The 25,523-nt window shown below is 42.9% G+C and overlaps 1 protein-coding gene across 1 annotated transcript; it reads right to left on the bottom strand.

Annotated features, from left to right (window-relative positions):
* Positions 1 to 86: 86 nt before the first annotated feature.
* LOC143356387 (estradiol 17-beta-dehydrogenase 11) lies at positions 87 to 25,006 on the bottom strand. Its single transcript, XM_076792038.1, has 8 exons — positions 24,771 to 25,006; positions 15,406 to 15,844; positions 7,666 to 7,790; positions 6,381 to 6,491; positions 2,033 to 2,194; positions 1,806 to 1,888; positions 1,436 to 1,552; positions 87 to 1,065 (listed from the first exon to the last, which is right to left on the bottom strand). The coding sequence occupies exons 2-8, from the start codon at positions 15,632 to 15,634 to the stop codon at positions 873 to 875; spliced, it is 1,020 nt and encodes a 339-aa protein (XP_076648153.1). The 5' UTR covers positions 15,635 to 15,844; positions 24,771 to 25,006; the 3' UTR covers positions 87 to 872.
* Between the last annotated feature and the right edge of the window lie 517 nt (positions 25,007 to 25,523).

Here is a 25,523-nt window from a genome sequence, read left to right on the forward strand (position 1 = left end):
TCTTGGCAATAAAAATAAAATAAAAGCCCCACTTACATTACAAATCTGAATGCGTTGTAAACGCATAAAAATCTGCCGTCGATGCATTGGTTTTGACAAGTTTTATTAAAAAAGAAAACATTGAAGTGGTCCGTGTCGCACATTTTTACAGTTCCCATCAAAATCGCGCACCAGATGAAATCTGGAGTAGCGCTGTTCGATGAAAATTTCAGTTTTGTATCTCGTTTCACAGGATAAATTACAGTGGTCCGCGTGTTCCTCCGCGGGCCGTCGATTGGACATTAAAAATAGAAAAGTCTTAGCCTACCCTTATAAGCTAGAACAACGAACGTTTAATGTATCACACATCGTCGCCGATTATTGGTAAAAATGGTCCCCGTGCTCGGACCAGCTGCGAGAACTCCTGCCGCGGGTAACTATCTCCCCCTACGAATTAAACAACGTCGAAACAGTGCGAATCGCTCGAGGTACACGTCCGACACTTTCACTTCCACGTTCGCGTCATCGTTCCCTTTTGCTTCGACGCCGAAGAGGCTGGCAAGCTCCTCCTGTAATCGACCCCTCGGTTATAGAATAATTATTGTACTAGTCGATCGCCGGACACGTTACAAAAAAGAAGAATTCGGCCGACGCTCCGCGACGGAACAGAACTCGTTAACCCCGAGAGATTTTTGCGCAACACTCTCGCGGAACAAACGCTATAAAACTCTAACGTGCACGCGCGTGACCAGCGTTGCAATGCGCCGCGGGATTACATGAGCGTCAGCGACGTGTCGCGAGCCGACAGTGTCCTCCTCTACTATTGTCCGATAGTTTTGAACCGGTGGAGACGATCTCGGCGCGTTTCTAGATAAGAGCCTGTACACGGGCGATTATGGCTTCTTCTCGGAGCTGGTGACGCGTCTGGTCAACTGGTCCTGAAGGTTCGTGCCGTTTTGGTGCTTCGTTATCACGTCGGACATCGGCTCCTTCTTCTTCGGCACGGTATTCGGCTTGTTGTACACGCTGAGCGTACACGAGACCACTCCTCGGATGAACATCCCTACGCAGGCCCACGGGAAAGCCCTGAAACATGAGGGAAAAAACGGATTTACTATACTGTGACTCGGGTTCTTCATAAAATACTTTCTAAACATCCAATGAAAGTTGGGGGATATTCCTTCTTAACACTGCGTTCACTAGAAATCTAATATTCTTAATTTACCATTATTGAGATTGTAAGGATGCATGCGTGAGAAATTACTATTTAAAAAATTTGGCTAGATACTGTTCTATGGTTCTCACTGTTAAAGCTTTCGGGTGTAAGTCGTGTTCTGGAGGAATTATTTTCCCAACGTTTTGGAAGTATGCAGCTGGCTTTATCAGGGGGTCGAAGACACGCTGAATACACGCTGGGAAAACAGTTCCTCCAGGACTTAATTAGTCCTTTAATTACCATTTCAATACAAGCAAAAAGTAGAGGTAACCAGGCACCACAGCAATCTTCTCGTTGCACCTCATGGCCAGCACAACTCGATCCGCCACTTCGTTAGGGCTAAGTCTCGGCACGAATCTGAAAGGAAATCGGAATAGAGGTGCACACTGATCAGGCTCGGATACCGTCGACGTTATTCATATTAACAGCGGATATTTAATCCTTCAAGAACGACAGAGAGTGTAGTGTTACCATAATAATTCGTTACGCTAGAACTATCGTATTCGTGAACGTTACTTGTCTCAGATTTCTTCTTTTACTACATCATCGATACACAGACGTTGTCGTCGTTGAAGGGTTAAAATTCCCAGGCAAATAAACGTGTTTATACCTAGGTGAAATGTCTTCGAACATGCCGGTACTACGAATGAAAAACGGACATACGACAGTGGTATTGATTTTATAGCCATCAGCCTAAAAGATACAACAAGCAAAAAATGTAAAGAATATCGGTGCTGCGCGGTAACACCGGAAGTTCCATCAGACGCGAACGTTCGACAGAAAACCGTGCGAGAAATTTGATCAACGGATTAGCTAATTGGGAAACCGAATTGGTACCGCGAGTTCCATGTGAAGGGCCTCCTCGAAACCGACTGCCGCGAATTTCGAGGTGCAATAGTCGACCAACGTTGGCACTCCCACGTGACCAGCCAGACTAGCTATGCTCACTATGTGACCCTTGTTGTCCTCCATCATTGACGGCAGGAACGCCTTCGTCGTCTAAAAAATCAGAGAAAATCGAGATCATAGAATCAACATTTTGTAACGAATTTTATTAAGTTTTAGTAGGTAAATTAACACTTGGTTGAAGTTTTTTAACACTAGGTTTACGGAGCACTAAAAATTACTATTATACATTACTTTATAAAAATAACATGAATGTATCTATCAAAGTTTGTAGCCATGTTTTTAATAATATGTACCAGAAGAAATCAATCTGTTAAATAATTGTTCATGGATGCATTTTTACAATTTCTATATTTGCAATTTAAAAATATTAGAATCCGTCATTTCGACGGGTCCCGTAAATCTAGTGTTAAAGAATTAAGTAAAAATGAACCCGAATTATGCAAATGCTTAAGCTTCATTAATCTTTCTTGAGGTTTCTGTTTATATCCATGCTGTGTATTTCCCTTTTCTGAAGGGCAGAGGAATAATAGCTCAAAAATTATTCAACGTTGCTGTGAACCTTATCAATTCGATGTAAACCATTTAGTGTATTAAAAAGATTTCAATTTTTCCACTTTCTTGTCTAGCTGAAGAGGGATTTGACCAGTCCAAAATTGTTATTGAAGTATGCGAGCGCGCTGTAGGTTTTGTACGAGAGGAAATAGAGAGGGGCAAAGAGGTCGCGGACAGACAAGAAATGCGTCAAATCTCAGAGCCCGAAGACAGATTTCACAAAAACGTCTTTTTGCGACTGGCATTGGAAAGTGGACGACGGGATCCTGCCAAAATGGCCGTGACATCGGATGCAGCGAAAGGTCCACACGGTTGACGCTCCCTTTAACCGCCAATTAACCCACTTTTCGGATAGCTTCTCCTAGTTCTCACTTTTGAAAGTAAAATCTGCGAGGCGCCGTAACCCGTGGACCGGTCGGCCGAAGTTGAAGTCCGGCGAGAAATCGTTCCAGATGTAATTATAGGGCGCACAAACGTTCTCGAACTGCGCAACCGGTAGACCTTGTCCCTATTTGCGATTTTTCTCTCGTGACCGTTACTTTATTTTTTTTTTTTTCTTTCCGACGTTTGTTATTACGATAACGCGGTATCTCAATTACCGTTAAACCGACGCCGCGGGCATGACGTAACGCGAAATCGGTATTCTCGGCCAAGCCACTCGGTACAATTTTCGTTCTTCGTGCTCTGAATCCGCACGCCAGCGAACGCTATTCGCTATCGGCGATGCTCCTCAGCATCGGGCGCGTACACTTTCACTCTGCATCCAGTTAGAATCTTTCTGCCGGCTGCGATTTCCCCGGGAAATATCGGTAACATACTGTTCCCCGAATCGGAGGGAATCGGGGAACTCGGAAATCGAGATCGGCGCCATTTTGTTTTCTCCTTGAGGTTTTCAATTCATTGTAAAATTACAAAACGATTATGAATTCATCGGTGGAATTGTCTCTAAACACTCGAAGAAGACTTTTCTTGGAAATAGAACACTCGAATGGTTTAGTTTGAATAATTTTCTGGCTCGGAAATATTACAGTGTTTCTGGCCACACATGCAAATTTCGAGTCTACGCGGTTCATTGTAAAATTACAAACAAATTGTAACCAAAATAATCGGTGGAATTGCCTCTAAACACTCGAAGAAGACTTTTCTTGGAATTGGAACACTCGAATGGTTTAGTTTGAATAATTTTCTGGCTCGAAAATATTACAGTGTTTCTGGCCATACATGCAAATATGGAGTCTGCGCGGTTGATTGTAAGATTACAAAAAAATTGTGACCAAAATAACCGGCGACATAGTAACTAAATTTTACCATTTTTTCCAGAGAGTATTGCGACCGGTGTCAGGCTATGATCTCCGACATTGAGCAAAAACTGGTATCGTAAACGGTACAGGAAAACAGTGCGTTAATAGTCGTATGTCAACAGATATTAGCACCGATAATAGTCGCATGTCAACAGATACGGAGTAAAAATCGAGTAAAAAAACTGGTGGCACGACGATTTAAGGAAAAGACATCGACGAAAACGGTGTGAGTCGCCGGCGAAGAAGTTCGGCGAGAAGGAGGTTGCATTTTAATATGAACAGGTGTGCTCCTTTCGCCGGCGTATGGAATATTTCAGCAACGCGCATTTTGTAGGCGGTTATTGGCGAAGCAATTAACGAAAACAGCGTGCACGGTTAAGAAACGGCGAGAGAGGCGGCTCTCTCGGTTTTGCGTGGCGTTCTAGTATTGCGCGAAAGCACACGAGCCTGAAGCCAGCCTGAAGCGGGCATTTCATACCGAGGAACTACATAGAGTATGTTTGGCAAGCGTGTGGCCTCTCGTGGGTGTCGCAACTGCGGGACACGAGTGTGTACTGCAACTGCACGGCCCACTGGCTGTATCTATCCGACCGGTTTTCTCACCTGACCCACGGCAACAGTCCTAAACAGAGGGTACGAGAGAGGACAGGTATGCCTCTCACTCCTCGTCTCTCAAATTACCGTGCCAGCGTACGCGCGCGTCCGCAATTCCTCATCATCCTATCTCCGATTCGATTCCAAAACGCTCAAACACGTTCCTCGAACCACAGAGACATCGGTCTCGAAGAGCTCTCCAATTTTCAGTCTTATATGCCAAGACAGGGACCCAATTTCTTTTTCAAAGCACAGGAATTTTCATTTCATAGAGCTATCCCCATTTTCGTTCTAGAATTCTAAAACAGCAACCACATTCTTTTTTTCAAAGCACAGGAATTTTCGTTTCGTAGAGTAATCCCCCATTTTCGTTCTAGAATTCTAAAACAGCAACCACATTCTTTTTTTCAAAGCACAGGAATTTTTCCTGTATCTAGAATCTATATCTAGAATTTTTCAGATTCTTACTAGAGTAAGAAATTAGAATTAAGCATTAGAATTACTATAAGAATTATTTATAGAGACTGTTTTCTGCAGCAAAGAGCCATGCAAAGGATAAATATTATTGTCCCAGAAAGAAGTGTAGGGAACGGCTTAAACTTAGTAACCATCTTGATCAACCGCCTTAATGGCGGTCGTTTAGTTGGTGATAAACATCTTGTACTTGTTTTATGAAATGCTAAAATCGATTTTATTACCTGTTTATTTGATCTAGTGGCGGCTACACGATTTACGCGCCGTTGATAAGCTGGGACTTTAGCGCGATCGTTCGTGTTCGCTCAAAGTCCGAGATCTCGAGTACAATTAATTGAGCTTCTAGTGAACTACTGACGATGTTATAGTAGAATGTATTCTGGTGCACGTGAGAGACCTTAATGCGGATAGTTTCTGCTTTGCAAAATAAGAAAATCGCGGGCACGAAATGCTTTCACGCTTGTGGCGCGATTATGCTGCTCTCACCACGCGTTGAAATCACTGCAGTCGCTCTGATGCTGTTATGTTCCCGCGGTAAAACCAACGAACTTCATACGACAAAATTTTTGCATTTATACCCTTTGCCACGGTGCGACGAAGGTTTCCTTCAATTTTTGATATTTTACAATACTTAGTGAATGGTCTTTTTTAATATTGATTGGATTTTTACTGTATGGAGGTCGCGACTGATATGTAAGATCTTATAAATATTTTATTTTGCAGAAAGCGAAGCATTTATATCTTGTTTCACGATTATTACTAGAATGTAGCGTAACAGTGCCAAACGTTTAGACTAATAAGTTAGTGTAGGAGATTGACACTGACTTTAAACGAATTCTGTCCAGCCAAACGAAATTGTGCGAGTCGACGAAAATGGCCACCCCTTCTCTTGATTACATGGATGCACTTTTTGTGACCCGAGAACCTAACTTTCCAGTTACACGAGATCTACTAGTATTTTCTAGCTGAAACATTAACGCCAACGCGTCGACACGAGTTCTAGATTTTCACTCTTATCAATTATTTTCGTCGGTATTGAATCAGCAACTGTCAACACGTCACACGCGTATGCATGACGGTGGTGGGGGGAACGTGTGTGCAAAGTTGAAAGTTAAAAGCTACGAAGCAGACAAATAAATAATCTCTTTCGAGACGTTCTTTACAGCAGACTAAAGAATCGGATCGATCAGCTGAAAAACGACGTACCAGTCGCAGTTAAGTCGAAACCAACGTAACAGCAATTGTTGCATCCACCGTCGTACAAAAAACGGAACGAAATATTCGTGCGAAGCTGGAACTAATTTTCTGATTGCAGCATAACCCGGTAAAAAGCGGCGAGAAAGATGTGAACGTACCCAGAAGTGGCTCATCACGTTGACGTCCATGGTGCGGATAATGAGCTTGTCCGGGGTGTCCATAAATTTCATACCGTTCACCACGCCGGCGTTGTTTATCAGTATTGTCACCTGGAAAATGTTCGTGTACAAGCACACCGGACACTGTTAATTATCCTCGTAACTCGTGGCGGGCACTTTCGCCGCTTGAAATGACGGATAAAGTACAAGGTCGCGAAATTCCAGGCCGAACGGGTATATTAGCGATCGGGGGAACGCTATTAAATGTTGCAGAAGCGCGAAATTCTTCGGTCCTCCGAAGCAGATCAACGTATACACACATATACATATGCATATACGTACATGTGTACTGCAACGTTCTGACGTAACACCAGAAGGTTTCATAATTCCCGAGCTGCCTCGGACGCAACACGTGTTCACCACGATAACCATCAAATCCGCTAACTCGACTCTCCAAATCGCAATTTATATAACCGATGCGTGAGATAGTGCAATTAATTGTTGCGTGTATCGCCAATGTCATCTTCGGAGGACGCTGTGTGAATGTTCTTCCATTGTTCTGGGATGATTGACGAAGAACAGGTCGCGTTTCGTGCTAGCTTATTTAATCGAATATTAAATAGGTCGACACGAAGTTTCTGTGACAGAGAAATCGAGCTCGAATTCCCACTACCGCCATCTTGGAGCTGCATGCATTTTTCTGGTTAGAGCCTCCGAGAATTGTATCTTTAAAATATGCGGCGTATTTGAATGATGTTTGTGTATTCGCGCTTATTCTCGGGCCACTGGGACTCTAGATTGCCCTCTTGCAAATGAATATGTAAATTCCTACTCGTCGACCAGCATGGTAGTTAAAATTGATATTTTTCAACGCTTACCTAACGTCATTTTAGATTGCCTTTAAGATCGTCCTTGTAGACAGTCTTTGTACACAGTCGTTAACACTTCGCCTACCGAAAGACTATTTTTTAAAGACCAGTCGTCACCGGTAGGCGAAGTGTCAAGCAGAATCGATTTTCTCCCGGGAATAATTCGAGTGAACAGCACTTTCGAACAAGATTCGTACATCATCGATTCGGTCGAAGGCTCGCACACTCTTTCGACTGTCAATCATTTTCTAAACGCGGTGACTTCCGCAATCTCCTCGATTCCGCAGTCTATCTCGGGCTAAATCGGGAGCTGTACTTTCTTCCGTCGAGTTACCGAGGAACAGGATTGCTCAAGATCGCGCCGACCAGTGGTCCCGGAGCAAGCTCGGGTATCCGGTCGATTATACAATCCTCACCTTGCCCACTTCCGCTTTGACCAGCGCAGCTTTCTTGTAAACGTCCTCCCGGTCGCAGAGATCGCAGACATAACCGTAACAGGTTCCTCCGGCGGCTTGGACAAGTTTGACGGTCTCTTCCGTGCCTGGAACACAAAGCACAGAATCCTGGAATCAATAGGGAGTTCAGGATCAATATCTCAGGGATCGACGAAACAGCTGACATTTCGAACTAGTGATCTACGAAACCAAGACTCGTGAACGGTCTTATTTTCCACAGTAATCTAAAACTTCGAAAGATATCTCTGTCGATCTCGTTATACCCCGCTGAATTCCATCGTCGGTGGTTCAACTAGCGAATAATACGCGATAATTAATTTTTGCAATGTTGCTCGCAGGACTTCTCGTGAATTCGTTCAATAATCTCGCGATACGCAAATGGAACGAGCTCTGCTCGGCATAGAGAGGAGGAATCCTCTCAGGAATCCTGTGTATATAGCCGCAGTATGTACTATATAGATTATGTACCAGACTCATTTTACCGCGAGTATCGCTTTGGGATTAATCAATCGAATGGAAAAATGTAAAAATTACTTGCAACTCTTCTCCAAAAATCCACGGGTCAACGCAGACCCTTATTCGAGGTGTTCGTTGCTCGAAGAGAATTGTTCTATTTACTCTACTCGAGGAGTTCTGCAATTCCGAGAGATCTAACGCGACAAACTTCTCCCGGCCAAGATTATAGTGCGAAGTGGAAACTTCATCGCCAGGTAAACTAATAATTCTCGGTAATAACGCTGATCACTTGTACAAATGGACCGTGCGGGAAACGTACCAGAGGTCGCGTGACGGTGGACGCGTTAAACTGCGGATCTTGCATTTATATGCAATATTGCATGCGCGAAACTCTTAGCTAACTCTTATTTATTAATATTTTGCCGTACACCGCGAGTACTCCAACTTGAACTAGACATTCGTGGAAAATTAGTCGCAATGTATTCCGGTTAGTTTAGAGGCTGATTCGCTATCGCTGTCGCAGACACGTGACGTCGACTACCTAGGAATTCACTTAGAGTTAGTCACGTCAATTTGATACAATCTGTTGTCCAAAGTCGTACTACACAGCGTAATATCTCGAGGTCCTATAGCGTTCTTCTGCTGAATTCTTTCGGTATGAAGGAGATACACGTTGCTTCGAATAAAACGTTTTAATAATGCGAAAGTGTTAATCGTTTGCTTGGGACAGGTACCGAGGAACGGAAAACTAGAGTACAATGCTATCGGGACAATAGCCCGCATTACTGGGATAAATTATGCGAACCCAACGTGTCCCAATTAACCGGGAAGAAATGCATCGAAATAAATGTTTCCTTCCCGTTTCCGGTAAGATTTCGATAAAAATTGCAGGTGCTTGAAGAGGACCAAGCGTGCCGTTCGTTAGTCCTGTTATTCTCGGCCAGACCGGTGACAAAATGGCGGAGATTCGAGGGGACAATGTAGCCGGGGGGGGGGGGGGCAAGAATTTGGTGCGCGTCGCGAAAATGGACGGAACGTGATTGCTCGCCGGGCAAACAGGATACATATTCTCTGTTTTCGCAATTACATCTTTCATATTCTACGTGAGCACACGTACCACTTGGCCAAGAAGCGAGACAGCGGCCGCTCGCCGGGCACAGAGACTTTCTACGTAAAAGTGTACGGCCGCGAAAAGCGGCTGGCTGTCGGATGATCGACGCTCGGGTTCGAATTCTACGGCGAAATGTCACGAGCGAATGGCAAGCTAAATTGCCTCGACCTCTCTAGACCAGGCACACAGGCGACGAGAAGGAGGATATTAATCGCTCGCAACAGGTGGACTGATGGGACGACCTGGAATCCGCTCGTTTCTGGCCTTTTGTCGCGCTCCTGTTCGCCTCGAAAGCTTAGAACATCCTCTTTGTTGCTGTACCCTCAAATTCGGCGAGCGTAACTCTTCGTCACGGGGACGTGATCGTCTCGTGATTTCTTCTCGTTTTACGCGGGGAAACAATTTTGTGTTCTGCGCAAAGATCCGCGTAGCAGAACTGCAAAATCGGTGGACAATGTAGAAACGATCTTGCAATAACATGCGCTTCGATGAAGGTACACGAAACGAGGGAGATAAATAAAGTTCCTCCACCTACGGCCATCTTCTTGTCTCTAGAAGATCCCGAAATGGCGGCCCGCTTGCTAAGAACGCGCAATCGACGGGGATAGAAAATTTTGCCAGTCTATTAATCAAGATTATGTAACCTGCTGGACCAGTTACCTTCCCAATTTATGAAACGGATTAAAATACTTGACCAGGGAGGGATCGCCGAACTCTGATCGGTGAGAGGCGGCTCGAATGAGAAAAGAGAGGAGGAGCGTGTATGCGTGTCGCGAACACTGTAGAAACGGAGCACACGAGGACGGCTGAATGGCTCGCTTGAAATTACGTTTTTCTCTGTAAGCATCAACCAGTTTACCAGGTCGGTCGAGCAGATCTACTTGCGCGTGTCCTTGAATACGCGCCACTTCCCGGCATGCCACGTGGCGGTTGCAACACCAGCGATTCCAGTGAAATTTCTCAGCCGTCGATCTTCGAAATTGTACAAACTCTCCATTCGCAATAAACAATCGTAGTCGGCGACGTTCAAACGGAAATTGAGGTCCACACGATCTGAACCGAAGGCAAAGAAGATTACTTAAAGATCGATTGGATCTAGATCCTGAAAGTAGCGGGATTCTTGCACCGAAACTTCTACCAAAATATTCTTGGCATTTTACTGATTAAAATGAAGTCAAATATGATATAATTGCGGTGATATTTACGCGTGTAACGAACGGTGGAAGTCTTCCCATAACAATTACATTAACGGAAAATTAGTGTGAATGTGAACCGAATTATATCGCGTTTGGTATCATTTTAATCAGAATAATGCCACAAATATATTGGTGAAAGTCTCGTAAAAAAATAATTAATGATAAAGAAGTTAAATTTCTGCCGGCGGCCTCGAGTCTCCGCCGCTCTTTCTTTCCCATACGCTGCCCTTCTCTGCGTTCGAAACTTTCAACGCTCGTTACACAAGTAAATATCATCGGAATTACATCACATTTGGTTTCATTTTAATCAGAAAAATGCCCCGAATATGTTGGTAAAAGTTTCGTAATTGGAGTAGTAGTGGTCTTCTGGTCTCACACCGATATAGTTTCGTATGACTCGAAGACGGATACGACTGTTAGGTTTCCAGCGTGCCCTGTGCACTTCAAATGCGACGCTCGGCGAGAACCTCCGAGATTTCGTATTCGTGTCGGCGGGACTGTCGTACAACAAGAATTCACTGTACCTCGTATAGTTGTTTGAAACTATAATGTGTCGCATGATGCTAGAAAAACTTGCATAATAGCTTCACCACGATAATCTGCATTTCCATGTTTTACAAGATACGTTGTATTCAGCAGAATACTATTGTTCTGAGGTCTGTTGATTCAATATTCTTTTTTTAAATGTCATGAACGGTACACGTCGCTATTATCGAAATAAAGAGAAACTCCTGACCCAATTAAATCAAAGGGTCCAGTTCGATTAGATCCTGAATGGACCTAAAATCCTGAAATCTTGCAACATACGAGTTTCTAAGCGACTAGGAGTCCCAGTTGCGAGATAAACGCCGCGATCCCATGCTATATTCCGTTTCGTTTTCGGTGACACGTGACCCGGTTGCGAACAATAAAGTATACTAATCCGCTTGTCAGCGGTGCAGCCATGTCCGATCACTATTCCGCCCGCGATTGCCACCGCTTAAAATTCATTCCGCGGCGGAGCTTCCTTTGCCCGTGAACCCGAAACGTCTTCCCTTCGTGCAGCAATTAATCTCCCGGCGATTCTTATCGGGTTTATTCTGTCTCGTTGCCCAACACTTTGTCGTCACCTTGCAGACATAATCTTTCGCTTCGGACGTTTGAAAAACGCGGCAAATCCCGCGCCGACAGCATGGCCGACATCTCCGCTGTCCTTTGCCCTAGATTCTTCGATCTTCGATGTTCCTAGGTTCTATCCTCAGTGAAATCGATCCTAAATTGTACTTTAATGCCAGTTGCACTTTTTAGACAATCTTGTAAGCATAAATGATGGGATATTTTTTACTGAGATTAGGGGAAATTTCGAATTACAGCGCCGCCATTGTGGCCGACGACTGATTCGTTGTTTTTAGATGCTATTCTTGGTACAACCATTTTTCAGACAATATTGTCTTCACAGAAGATGGATTTGTTGACCGAGATTGGGAAAATTTCGAATTTCTCCCATTGTTCAATAAGACCTCTTTATCCTAGACGTTCTCTTTAAATAATTATTTATAATTTCGTCCAATGCTGTTACAGCTGTGTTTATCCAATTTGTTGAGCTGAGAATGCTAGTTACAAAATGTCTTTGCTCCTCCAGATCGTCCTCTACAAAGTGACTTCAGCTTGAGCTATTCAGTTTGTTGCACAACTTCTTCTTGTACCTTTCTTCGGATTGTCTTTTACAAATCTCCAACTTAGATGAACTTTTTAAGAAATTATTCTTGAACGAGTACGCTTTTGATACGTCTTTCGTGTGAAAATTCGGCGTCTGCTTGCAATATTCAGGCTGACCCGCATTCTCGAGCGCAGGGTGTATCCTGCCATTTTCGAGCTTCGCTCCGAGTTAGAAAGTTTCCCGTAATTGGAAGCTAATCGCCTCGTATTTCCGACTTCTTACGCCGACGCCAAGCTATCATTTTCCCATCCGTTGAGCAAACGACTCTCGGTGTGGCTACAAACACCTGCGGAATCGCCACGAAAGCATCGGCGAGGTGCAGGTGGTGCGTGGCTCGAAGGTCGGTCATCAAATGTATTATTTCCCGGTAGCGAAGGTCATGAGCATGGTCATTCGACGAAAGGCCGGCGCGAGAGCCATCGAGAGGCCGCCCACGAGCACTCGAGAGTCCTCTCGATTAGTATGCCAAGCAAATCTACATCAAATACAGCAACTATTTACACGCGACCACTTTGGGCCTGACACATTGTCCTGCGGCAGTAATGGACAAAAAGAAAAAAAGAAGAAGAACGAACGATGTACCGAAATTGTGAGTTTGTAATTGTAATCAACGTGGAGGCAGTATGGCCGCCGGGCACAATGACGTCGTCCGAGGCCCAATTAAGTGGTTTCTTTTAGGAATTAATTATAATGGACAAGTCGCAGCGTGAATTGCAGTGTCTATATGACTTTCAGCTAATTGTCAGTTACTTTGTAGTGACATTTCTCACTCTGCAATCTAGTCGTTTCGAGTGTTCATAAGTCGATACTTTCTGGAATTCATTTTACGGCAATTATTTTTAAACGATTCGTTTTTTAAGCAATGTGTTGCGAAGATTGTGTTATACAATTGTAATATCACAGCCACCATTTGCGTACTAAAAGTCGCTCGATTGGCAACTTATCACATCGCTTGGCGGCCATGTTGAGTCCGAGCTGCACAGTCCATTGATGCAGTAGTAACTTAGGAAGTTGATTTTGTACGAAGGCACGCAGCCTGGTAATTCTAATTAATATTTCTTGATTCGATGTAGTGCGTGCAGCACTCGGAAATTCGTCGTTGATAACGCACCACAACGTGGGGAGGTCGTTACATAAAACCGGAAGCCCTGTAACGCGATAACTGCACTAATCCGTTTATGGCGAAGTTCGAGCAACCAGCTCGAAGCCGCGGTCACTTTTGTCACGTCGATTGTGAAACTGATTCGATTAGCAACTGGTGTAGGTACGCGGAGAATTATTTTCTAATTTCGCAGACGCGGTGGCGGTGATCTGGTTCGATGACCGGATCGAATTAATTAGCGAGTTTACTGGTTGAGTCACTATACGCGAGCTGAATTTTCCAGCGTGCGAATCGGAAAAATTAATTGATTCGTCGGTGTCCAACAAAACCGAAAATTGCAATAAACATTTTCTTAGGATTAGGAAAATAGTACTTTTAATCCTGATCGCAGTCGTTTGCGTGACGGTGTTGGTAAAGGCATTCTTCTTTCCCGGTGCTTCGAATAATTTTTAATTGGTGTTCTGCGAATATTTTATTTTGCTTCGCATTCTGTTGAATCATACTTCCCAGCGCGAATTTGTGAAAGCTTCAGCGATTTATTAATGAATTGGACTGTTCCTTTTCGTTGGAAAATCATCTTTAATGCGTTTTCATGTCATCGACGTCGAACATGGAAATGACTGTAGAACTGACTTTACAGAAGAATTTTCAACGGATTTATGGCCAAGACATGACAGGAGAACGAAGGACAATGGAGTCTCCTTGTTCACTCGTAAAAACATCGCGCTAAGAGTCGCAACGATGATCGTCCAATATTCATGGTCAACTGAAGCATGCCACGACTTCTAAATCGATGGAATCGACTCTTGAATCATGCGATTTTGCAATGTCAAACCTCTTCTTTCGCGACACCCCAACAAAATCGGTCTGAACACACACTTTAAAAGTAAATAACTTTTTTCCCCGCGAGTTCAAGCTTAACTATATATCAGATGCTAAGAGCGGTTTCTTTTCTAATGTTTGTTTACGTCTTGTCAATTTACATTAGATGCATACTAAGTAATTTTTTAGAAATTCTGTTTACACATCACATACTAAAGATAGCTACTAAATAATTTTTTAGAAATTCTGTTTACACATCACATACTAGAGATAGCTACTAAATAATTTTTTAGAAATTCTTTTTACACGTCACTTAGTAAACTGATCTTTCTAAGTTCTCGAACGAAGTCGTTTAGGATCCACGAAAGTTATCCTAAGTACGTAGACCTTTCTCGCTGGCCGCAGGTGGCAAACGAAAAAGGTACGCGATCCTAACGTTAAAGTGTCGTATTAAAAAATGGTTTCCGATCTCCAGCTCCCGCTTGCACGAGCGATATCTCGAGGCCCAGTTTCCACTGGTTTCAAATGGAAATCGAAAGTTCGCTCGCCGGTTTCGCTTTTTCTCGCGTACACACGGTGAACACTGGGTTGCAAGGCTAATTGTTTTTATTTTGCGCAATGGCCGCGATGATTTCCTGTTAAAAAAGCAAGACGACCGACAGGCCGGCCGATCGATCGATTCGCGTGATCGTATCCTGCTTGCGCGCGAATTACGTAATTAATAATCCCGCGGGACCGATCGCAGCGCATTAGTGGGCGTGAACCCTGCATAATATACTGTAGCACGGCACACCGGAATTACGGCCGAGCAAATTCGCGGGTTCTTTGACCATTCTGCAATTATCCTGTCCGATTATGAGAGCGCAGGTGGAGCTCGAACAAGCCCGACTTCGGGGACAACTATGTAACTATTAACGAACTTGGAAAAATTCTGTTCCGCCAATCTGCTCGAACGTTCCCGGTCGAATTGATACACCCACTTAATAATAAACCGTGGAACCCGACCGACACCGTGTATTAGCTTAAGAAACTTAAGAAACTAGTTTTGGATTTTCACGCTAACTGATTTAACGCGGCAAAACGACGGGTTCCCAACTTTTGTCACGGTTCGCAAACCCTTCGCAAGAGACTGGAATTTTTTAACCAACCAATATGTCTAACCGTTGAAACATCTATGTTATAGGATATGTGGCGTTTCTCCTACGTTTACCCTAACCTGTCCAAAGATAAATGGGACCATAACGTTTCGTCTACGCATTTGAGGGCAGATGTTCGAAGAATCTAAAAACGCGTCGTCCGGTGTTCCTTCCCTCACCTTCTTTGTTAACGTCCCAGATGACAACGATGGCGCCCAGGTTGGCTATTCTAAGCGCGACCAGCCTGCCCAAACCACCCCCGCCGCCAGTCACAAGAGCAATCTCGCCAGCGATGCTCTTCATCTTGTACTTCGTGGGGATGAACGATTTCACGATGCCCTCGACGATCGAGACCACCGTCAGTATCAAGAAACCGATCAGATCGCCCACGGCTCGTAGGAACGACATGGTCTCCAGTTTTCCCGAGTCACTTTCCCTGGAACCCCGATGATCGATCTTCGCTTCCGGTGCTCGTCGACGATCCTCAGGCCTGTCGATCGGCCACGATGTTCATAGCTCGATGTCCTCCGCCGGCGTGAGCACTTCCGGTCCGGGCGAAACGGGAAACCGTGGAAAAACTGCGGACTTCCGGCTGCCACGAGTTTTCGATCTCGTCGACTGGAAAATCAACGATTCAGGTTAATTAGGTTACCATTAAACTGCGCATGGTGGGAAACCGGAGAACCATTTTTCTTCCAAAATTTCTGTACATTCAAACGTCTGTGAAAACGTTGAGAAATTTTTCTAGCGCGACTGAAACCACCGCAGATTTAAAGATTGAAGCCTCCTCTTTACAACTATTGCTTAAAAATTGATGTACGATTTTTTTCACTGTTTCATGTCATGGAATGTCTTCATGGTAGTGTACTACTGTAAAGCTGGCGCGGCACACATCTTGTTCGAAGATCGATGAAACGGTTGAAAAAGATGGTACATCAATTGTTAAGATGTCGTTTCGAAGAGGAAGCCTTAATCTTTAAATCTGCGGTGGTTTCAGTCAGGAAAAAATTTTTTCAAAGCTTCCATAAGCGTTCGAATGTATAACATTCTCGAGGCAAAAATAACGTCTTCAGTTTCTCGCCCGCTGCATCGTGAACAAAAAAGCTTAGAGTAAAATGGACGATGGATTACGAAACTAGAGGCTTCCAGCAGTAAAATGAGTCCAAATTTAGTGCCGTGCGATCATTTTTTAGGAAACTATCACGGTTTAAGTATGATTTAAACAATTTTCCGAGAATCGAGTATTTAGTGTTCAAATGTTTCTTGGGTCCACTGTAATTCTAGTTCAAACCCACACACAATTAGACAATAAAAAGATAAATATTACGTGCAACTTGTTAAAATTGTTCAGCTAAAAAATTAATTTCTCTCCTCGGCTGGCCTCTACGTTAAGTAACGCGCAGAATGCGGAAATTAACGAAACATGCTTCGTGATGTTATAATTTAAACACGCAGTCGTACAAACATTTAAATCGACTTTTAATCTCGCGTTATGCTTGTTACGTGTCTCTTTATACAGCAACCTAATCAGTGTTTTACGACGGACCATTGTAAACTGCAAATTGCGGACGGTAAACAATAAATCCTCTGCGAATGTTTATGATTTTCATAAAGAAATAAACCGTCACAAACGTGACCTCATGTACGGAAGCTTTTAATACGTCTCGCAAACTTTGAATATCAATGCTATACAAATATTTCCACATGAATAACCGGGAGACATTAAGAATGATATACGCGTAGTGTTTAGTTCGATTAATAATCCGATTTGATTGATTGCCGGTGATTGAAAAACGCTAGAAATGCATTTATCTTTGGATGATCCATCTTTCAATTAAACATTTGACTTTTACGATACCGGGTGACCCAAAAAATGTCTTATTATTCATTCAATTCGATTCTTATTATTGATTTCGGTTCTGTAGTCCATGTCATAATTTCTAAGCACAATAGCTTGATCAAATGCGGTAATAATTATAATAAATTATGAGGGCTATTTGTCATAGATTCCACGCATGGAAGCAAGCAATTATGATAATCGTTTTATGACGCTTCAATCAGTGCTAATGAGATCGGGTTCCCAACTGGTCGACATTTGCATTTTACATTGCATACGTTTAAATTCTTTTGCGCGTGATTAGGTACGCCATTGAGACAACGAGTGACAGGTGACACTGTTTCTTTTTGTCCAACATAGGTGCAATAATTAGGTCACGAACTCAAGGATTTCCGCGTATTCACGAATTCGTAGAATCGCAAATCTTGTTAACTCGCGTGGCTGGTTAGAGTTGCCGTAGAAACTAGTGCACGCTTTCTCCGAATTTCGTATCACTTTCTTCTCTAGGTAAAAAAAGAGAACGTCAATCGAGAGAGGTCCTTGGACATTCAAAAAAGCATTTCCTCCTGTCTTTCGAAAATAAATTCTTCTGCCGGCAATGCTGCTTGGCGGCTCGAACGGAAAGTTGGCAATTTTATTTTACTGTTCGTGATAAGTCAATTTTGAATGTTACACAGTAATTTCAAAAAGGACTCGTCTCTTTCTCCAGAGGGTAAATTATGTGGTTAAAAATTTCTCTCTCATACACCGGGCTTGTAAATTTTATTTTGCCGTTAATAATCATCGAATTTGTCGAGAACAGGAAGAGGTTCTTTAAAGTTCAACACACAAAGTTCATTGCAGAAGAATTCAATTCCCAGCAGGCTGTTCCGATTTCATTTCGCTGCAAAGCGGCGCTGTCCGAAGAGTAAATTATTCGAGCAAAAAGTTCACTGCCAGATCAACAACAAAAATTTGCAGTTCGCTCGGCAGGCTGTCCGACGTCGTTCCGCTGTTTACGATAATTAAATTTGATATTTAATAGCAGACAACAGTCGAATCGCCTATTAACTGGGATACGTTCCTGAAAGAACGGTTCTCGGAAAGAAATCCCGCGTCAAACAAGTATGTAAAAGAAATTGCATCGCTGTGTCTCGCTTCTTGTCGTGCGGCAATTGCAATCATTAGACTGCAGATATTTATGCAAATGAAGAATTGTCCGCATCCGTGGCTCGAATCATTGGACAGAAGTTTCTGTCTTCGATAATAATCTTAACAAAGCGAGAACAGAATAGAACAGACAATAGAATACAGAATGGAATATCGATCTATATTCTAAATATAAATTCTAAATATAAATTTTGTTATCGATATTCTAAACTATTTTGTAACTAAGAATATCTAGAATAAGAATTTCAAAGCGTAAGCATTGCAATTATCAGTCTAGACCGATAAAAAATTAATAGCTCCGAGTTTTCCTGTAAATGAAAAATCTTTCCGTGTGACGTCGGCGCTTATCCTGTAATGCGTTTCATGTTGATGGTGATTTATTCAAGTAAAAATTCTTTCGAGCTTCGGCGTCGAGAAAGAAAGGAGAGAGAGAGAGAGAGAGAGAGAGAGAGAGAGAGAAGACAAAGAAAAACGGGGGCCATTAACATATATATCGTAACAGTGTAATTTTCCCGGCGCGGCGTCCCGACGTTACGCGTTTCGAACGAACCACGAATATCTCATCGGCGGGCAATTCGCTTTCTAATGAGACGCGAAATTCACTTTCAATTTTCAGCCGAGAATTCCCAGCGAAACCAATTTCCGGCTCTGCATTCGGCTCGCCATTGTCAACGTGACGGGATCCACAATTGTGCCGCTCACGGGGCAAATCGATTATGCACCTTCCGAGTTTTCTCACATTTTCTTGCCAAACTACTCAATTCACGCTCGATTTCTTCCGTTTAAATGAAACTCCCATCATTACAGGGGCCACTCCCTCAATTATCGGATCACTCCCGCTTTTAGTTGATCACTCTTATCAACAAAAGATATTCGCGGAATTTCTGAAAAACGAACGAGTACTAACAATTTCTGGAAATTATTAACAGAAGTGATTAATTTCTATATAAGTTTCGATTCCAGTAAGCGGTGCAGAACATTTTCGTTACGCGCAGAGACCTGAACGCCTATTACAGCCTTCCCGCGCAGCCATAATTTCGGAAGAGCGTCGCGACAGTGACAACGCGGAAAACGAACGACTACGCAATAACAAGAATTTTCTTAATGACAAACTGTCGCACGAAAATCGGAGAAGCATGGTGAGTCGCGTAAACATCATTCTAAAAACAACGTGCATCGTGTTTTTTTGGACAGAAAAACGATTGTGCACAAAAGAAGAAGAAAAAAAAGAGAAAAGAAACAAATCGAGGATGAACGCAAAACAATGATACGCGGTATCTTTGTCTGGTTTGCTCGGAATAATCATGTTTGCAATTAGGGAGCCGTGGATAATCACAGTAAACGTTGCAGGGGAAAAAAGTAATCTCGACAAATGATTTTAGTAATCATTTCTCTTTTATCTTCTCTCCGCTCGTTATCCATCCAATTTCTGTTTGTTTACTTTTAATGGGATGGGAACGAGCTTAATTTGTACTTATATGTAATCAGATTGTAGATTATTGTGCGTTTTTACGCATTTAAGTGCTCGCAAATACTTTTTAGTCAAAAAAAGAAATTTTGAATTGAAGTTTTCCATAAATTTGCATATTGTGAAGGAACATCACAACTTTTAGATAAACAAAGTATGCGTATAATTCTAACCCTAAATTTTGACCGAAAGGGTGGTTGCGGGGTGAAATTGAAAAAATTAGTTCTTGGCCGATTTTCCCTATTTAGTCACGTGCAAAAATTCTGAAAAAAACTTAACAGGTGTCAAACACCCGGACACATATACCGCAATTAACTCGGATTTTTGAGTAGAACATTCTGGTTGTAAAAAACCAAAAACCTCAACAAAAAAAAAAAAAATAAAATCAGAAAAATTAAATTTTCACAATGGAGTTTAATAGAGTCATCATTGATATTGTCACAATATCAGGGTACAGATGTAAGCATTGTTCATGCATTTTTTCAGATTTTTTGGTGACCTGCGCCGTGGTAAACAAAAAATAAAAACCGGTTCTGCTCGACGTTTTTCTCGCGAGAAGCTAATGCGAAATTAATACAAGCTATCTAAACGTCGTTCAACTGGAACTTGATTACTGACGGAGCAATTGTTCTTTGTCTCTTCAGATGGAACGCGTTCGAAGTTTCCGGTGGTCTCGGCGGGAGTTTCAGCTTGTCCAGCGACCGGAAAACAGTGTGACACGTTAAACAGTGTTTTCGAACGCGAGTGCGCTTGCGCGACACGAAAATTGCCACCGGTAATTGCCCATGACTCTGTGCGCGACCCGTTAGATTCACGGTGATCTACGCTAATTACGGGCATTTCGATGCCCGCTCTGCTTGCATGGATCTCGATCGAAAATCTCTCGCCGTCTGCCTCGAATTTGTTCTCTGTTGACAAAAAGGTTGCGAGAATGTCGGTCGCCTTGCAGCCATAACTGCAGCCACGTTTCTAGAACGTGGACTCTACACCTCCCGCACAGCTTATGGCAAAATTGATTGACTTTCACTGGCGCGGTCCGATCAGGTCGGCGCTAACGTCCTTGGCGAATCGATCTTCTCGGCCCGTAGATCCAGTAAATTCGTAATTCGATTGCACCGGGGATAGGTATATCACGACTGCGTTCTCCGAGTCGAATTGTGAATGATTAATCAACTACGACACTTAAGCGGTCGCTCGAATTGCGATACAGGTAGCTTTGCTATATCCGTTTTTGTCGGCGCTTGTCGAGCTTCGTGAGAACTTGCTTTCCAGAGCGACTCGTTGCAGGCTAATTGCTCTTTCACCTGAGGCGCGATTGGTGTCGAATGATACATTTTTTACGAGCCGAGCAGGCCATTGTTTGACTCAATCGTTGGAAAAGAAACTGAACCGTTTTGTAGAAACGAGTTTAATAGAATTCTCGACGATAACAGTTTTAGTCGATTCTATGATTGTTCTTGTTTATTCTATGTTTTACACGATTCTTCACTTTGAAAAGATTCATTGAATATTTATCGGCTGTGACTAAGATACTGCAGAGTTCCATATTTATAATATGGAAACGAGTAGCCAATCCGTACTACAAAATTGCTTCATCTTGTAATTGCATAACCAAATATTTTAGACGCAGGAAAATCTGTTGCCCAACAAATTCTCTTTCCTGATAAATTTATATCAAATCTGCGAGGTACAACGCAATTAATTATATTTACTAGAAAGATTCAATTGCAGAAATTGGCATCTCTCGAATATTAAGAAAATTGCAAAACTCCAACATTAAGCTCCGACAAAAAAGGGACATTTTCAACGCTGAAATTTCGAGGAAACTGCAAATTTGATTGGCACACGAAGCTTCAGAAAATCCCGATTCGATGAAACCGGAAATATTTGCAAAAGCGGGACTTTTAATGCTGAAATTTGGGTAAGCTGGAAAATGGGACGCGAAGCTTCAGGAAATTGTGCTGCTAGCCCCGTTTGAGAGAGTCCGATTGTCGAGCTAATTAATTCCGTCGATCATCGGACAAAGTATCGGCGATGATCGTTCGCCGATTGCGAAATCGTCGCTATTAAATGGCACTTTAATGCACGCCAGCTACCGACACCAATTAGCGCGCGTGTTTTTCTCTGTCCTCGCGATTGTACTCCTCTCTCGCGTGCTGCTTACACTTTTCCGTCGATGAGAGAAAAATCGCGCCTTGGGAACGCATGTTCCTCGCTGTTGTCACGGCGAATAAATATCGGCGACGCGATTTCAGTGGATCACTTTCTCGTGGATCGATCGAGGGACGCGCGACGTGAAATTCGAGGACCACTTTCTGAAGCGTTCCCGGTGCATCATGGTAATCCGCGACGTTAATTTTGCTCTTCGAAAATTTCGAAATGAACGAACGAATAATAAATTACGAACGCAGCCAATTTCAGGGTGAATCGTTTTTAATACATACACAATGTACGAATAGAAACGACACAGAAAATCGCACACAATATCAGAAGAATTGCCATCGTTTCAGATTTTATGCAAAAATATTCTATACAAGATAGGACGAGGTGTTCTTGTATGCAAAATGGAAAAAAAGTATTGCAAATTTTTGTTGCTGGACTTGTTCATTTGTTTGCAGAAGTCGTAAATATATACAGCATTAATGGTCAGAAACGTGTTTAAAAAATAGGCTGTTTCCTTGCATATGCAATTTAAATAGGAAGTACGCAACAAATGACGTAATTCAGTATAATGAAAAGTACAAGGATAACAACGAAGGTTAAAAATTTAGACAGCAAACTTTTACTGTCGAGCACTCTGGAGCTCCAGTTTTATGTCCCACTTTTCTGTTGAACTACGACTTTCAACCATTATTAACGAACAGTTCAACTTTTGGTAGAGTCGCTTCTATCGATTCTGATTTGCTGAATTCTAATTTGGGACCACAGTGCGCATGGCCGGGCTCGTGGTATTAATACGCGAATTTAATTTGCGACTGCTCCGCGGGTCTTCCTTTGCGGTGCGTCTTCGCAACGAGGTCTTCCGGCGGCTATCAGGTTTTCCTTCACCGAGAAAACCTGATGGTAATTTAGTATGACGAAAGGAAGTGCCATGTTCGCCGACAACTCGAAGAAGACTGATTCGCCCCACAAAATTCTTCGCGAATCGTTCGTTACGCGTTGCACGAACTGCACACGCGACAATCGAGAATTTCGAACAAACTCGAGATTACGGTGCCCCTAACGAGTTCACTCAATTCTGCAAATTTATTGCACTTGATTTTCTCTCATAGTGAATCGAATTGTCTTGTCGAGAAGTCTTTTCGACTCACCTATGATCAGCATAAATAGTTAATACTGATTTGCTGGACATCTTGGATGAATATATTGATCAATAAGAAGGTGATGAATATTGAAAGCTAACTGTCATTTATTTCGTTGGGAATCTATATTGTATGGGTAATTACGTCTGATTATGCAACGCTATTTACTGTGCCATATTGTGACGAATGGAAGGTCAGAAGCGAGCACAAGAAATATATATAAGGCTACATAAAGAATATAATTTACTGCATAAATAAACCTCGATTTTTTGTAAACAAAGGAAACTTTGTAAGAAAGTGCCATTTAATCGCGATAAATATCTCATGTTCTTTCCAATTTGCAAAGAAAAGTGTTATGCAGATTTGTATGCAAAATAAAAATGTTCGACCTCAATTACAACAGAAAGACACTTCCTTCTTGTTTGAATAATTTTAATGGAGTGAAAAAGATATGAGAGTACACTTCAATGCGTAAATGCATACAATCAGTAAAATTGGTAAACATTCTGCGACACGTGAGTGTCAAAATATCGCGAGAACGTAAGGCAGGTTAGGCAGGTGCTTTCATTGACGTGGTCGGGAGGAAAGTACCATTTACTAAAAATCGATAAACAGAACGAATCAATCTTTCCACGCTTTCCGCACGACTATTTTCCCTGGGAAACACCGCGAACGACACGCAACCCGATAGAAAAGGAAACTGGACGGCAGTTTACCAAATACCACCGGGGAAAAGTTACCATTTCACAAACTGCCACAACCATGAAAGCAGAGAGTTCAACCTTGTTGCGTAACCGGGGCGAAACCTTAAACTCTGGTCTAAAAAAGTGAAACTAAAAAAGCATCTCAGAAAAATCACGACCGCGAACGGTACCCCGAAAATGTGCCATCGCCGCCTCGTTTCGAAAGCGGCGTTTCGGGCGTAAACGTAACAATTCCTATAACATTTTTGAAGGTGAGAGAAAAGCCGATGAACTTTTTGACCAGATGCAAATGGCAGAAACAAACGCTGTCATAGATGATTAAAGAAAATGGTCCTTACGGCACAATCATAATAATTCGTTGAAAAATTCGTAGCTGAGCGAAACAACGAATTCACTGCATAGAGACATTCGAGAAATGGTAGAAAAGAGAGGGACATTGTTATCAAACAGAAAAATTGTTGGCCACATATAACTTTCAACAAAGTGCCATTATCAACAAACGATTATAGTACTTTCAATGTAATTATAAAAATGTGAAAAATGAGAGGGACGTTTTAGGACGTAATTATAAAAATGGTAAAAATGAGAGGGACGTTCTCATCGAACAGAAAAATTGTTGGCGCAACTCTCAAAAAGTACCATTATCAACGAACGACTACAACAGTGCTTCCACCGCTATAACAATCTACCTAAATGTTCGTACAACCAGAAAGAACAACGAATAGCTTGCTCCGAAATAATCGAGTAGATGAACACGAAAAATGGTCAACGGAGAACGAATTCTTTAACCAAACCAAAAAGATCATCTACCACAATCAGCCCCTGGAAAAATACAATCGCAAAACCCTAACCAGTAAAATGGTCCCTCGGATACAGCGACAACAATTTAAAACCTTTTTAGGACACAATGACCAAAGGAAATGGTCCCTGAAAAGGTGTCATTCCCGACGATTTAAAACAGTTCCGTACGTCTTTCCAGCACAATGGACCGATTAATCGAAAACGTTCGCAGACGGAGGGGACAACGGATGGCGGTGCAAAGTCGGTCAAACAAAAATAGTAAAAAAAGAGGGCAGAATCTTACTGGTCACGGTAAATCCTTCGGAGCGTTCGTCGGCGCAAGGTCACTCGGGTCCGAAATTCCTTGCGGGAAATTCGTTTACGGGCACGGCACACAGTGTGGATCACGGAAGTGCGCACCTATGCGAAAGTCGTCCGCGGATCGAGTTGTATCCGTCTCGCCGGCAGTACGGTCGTCGGTATACTGAATGAAACGGCCGCTCCGATACGCCTTTACCCGCTCGACGATCCGCGCGCTCATCAGCCGACAAACACGCTCGAAACTGCGCTACACCGTCGCGGTAATCGCACGTGCATCGATCAACCACCCGTCCCGCCGGTTCTTCTTCTGTTCTGTTCGACCTATCGCGTCACCTCCCGCCATCTTGGATCGAGATCGCCCGCGAAACGCTCCCTCAAAGTCGATTTTGTTTGGAATTTGTTCTGTTTTCTCGTAATATTTCAACAAAATTTTCTGATCAGTGAGATCTTAAACGGTGGTGTGGGCGATGGCGGCCTTGAGAGCCCCCATTTGGGAGCCATTGCTCCCCGCTTGACCTTGGAGGTCCTTGGACTGCCTCCAGGAGCAGTGCCCCGAAGCTGAGAATGTTAGGGTTAAGAGGAGTTCAGGATTTCGTGTCTGCTCGAGTAGATGATGTGTTAGAGAGGTTTGAGTGGGCGGGGCTTTGTTGATCTGAGTCTAGAGGGGTCATAGCAGTGCCCTAGAGAGCAATTTGTACCTTTGTTTTCCTTATACTGTCGATTCAGAGCAAATATT

The sequence above is a fragment of the Halictus rubicundus genome, chromosome 8 (assembly GCF_050948215.1).
Source record: "Halictus rubicundus isolate RS-2024b chromosome 8, iyHalRubi1_principal, whole genome shotgun sequence".
NCBI classification, from domain to species: Eukaryota; Metazoa; Arthropoda; class Insecta; order Hymenoptera; family Halictidae; genus Halictus; species Halictus rubicundus.

Coding starts and splice junctions, on each gene's coding strand:
- LOC143356387 (XM_076792038.1), bottom strand. CDS start 15,634: ATGTCGTTCCTACGAGCCGTGGGCGATCTGATCGGTTTCTTGATACTG. Junction 2,195..6,380: donor ACGTGATGAGCCACTTCTGG/GTACGTTCACAT, acceptor CTGATTTTTTAG/ACGACGAAGGCGTTCCTGCC. Junction 1,889..2,032: donor CCCTTCACATGGAACTCGCG/GTACCAATTCGG, acceptor TGTATCTTTTAG/GCTGATGGCTATAAAATCAA.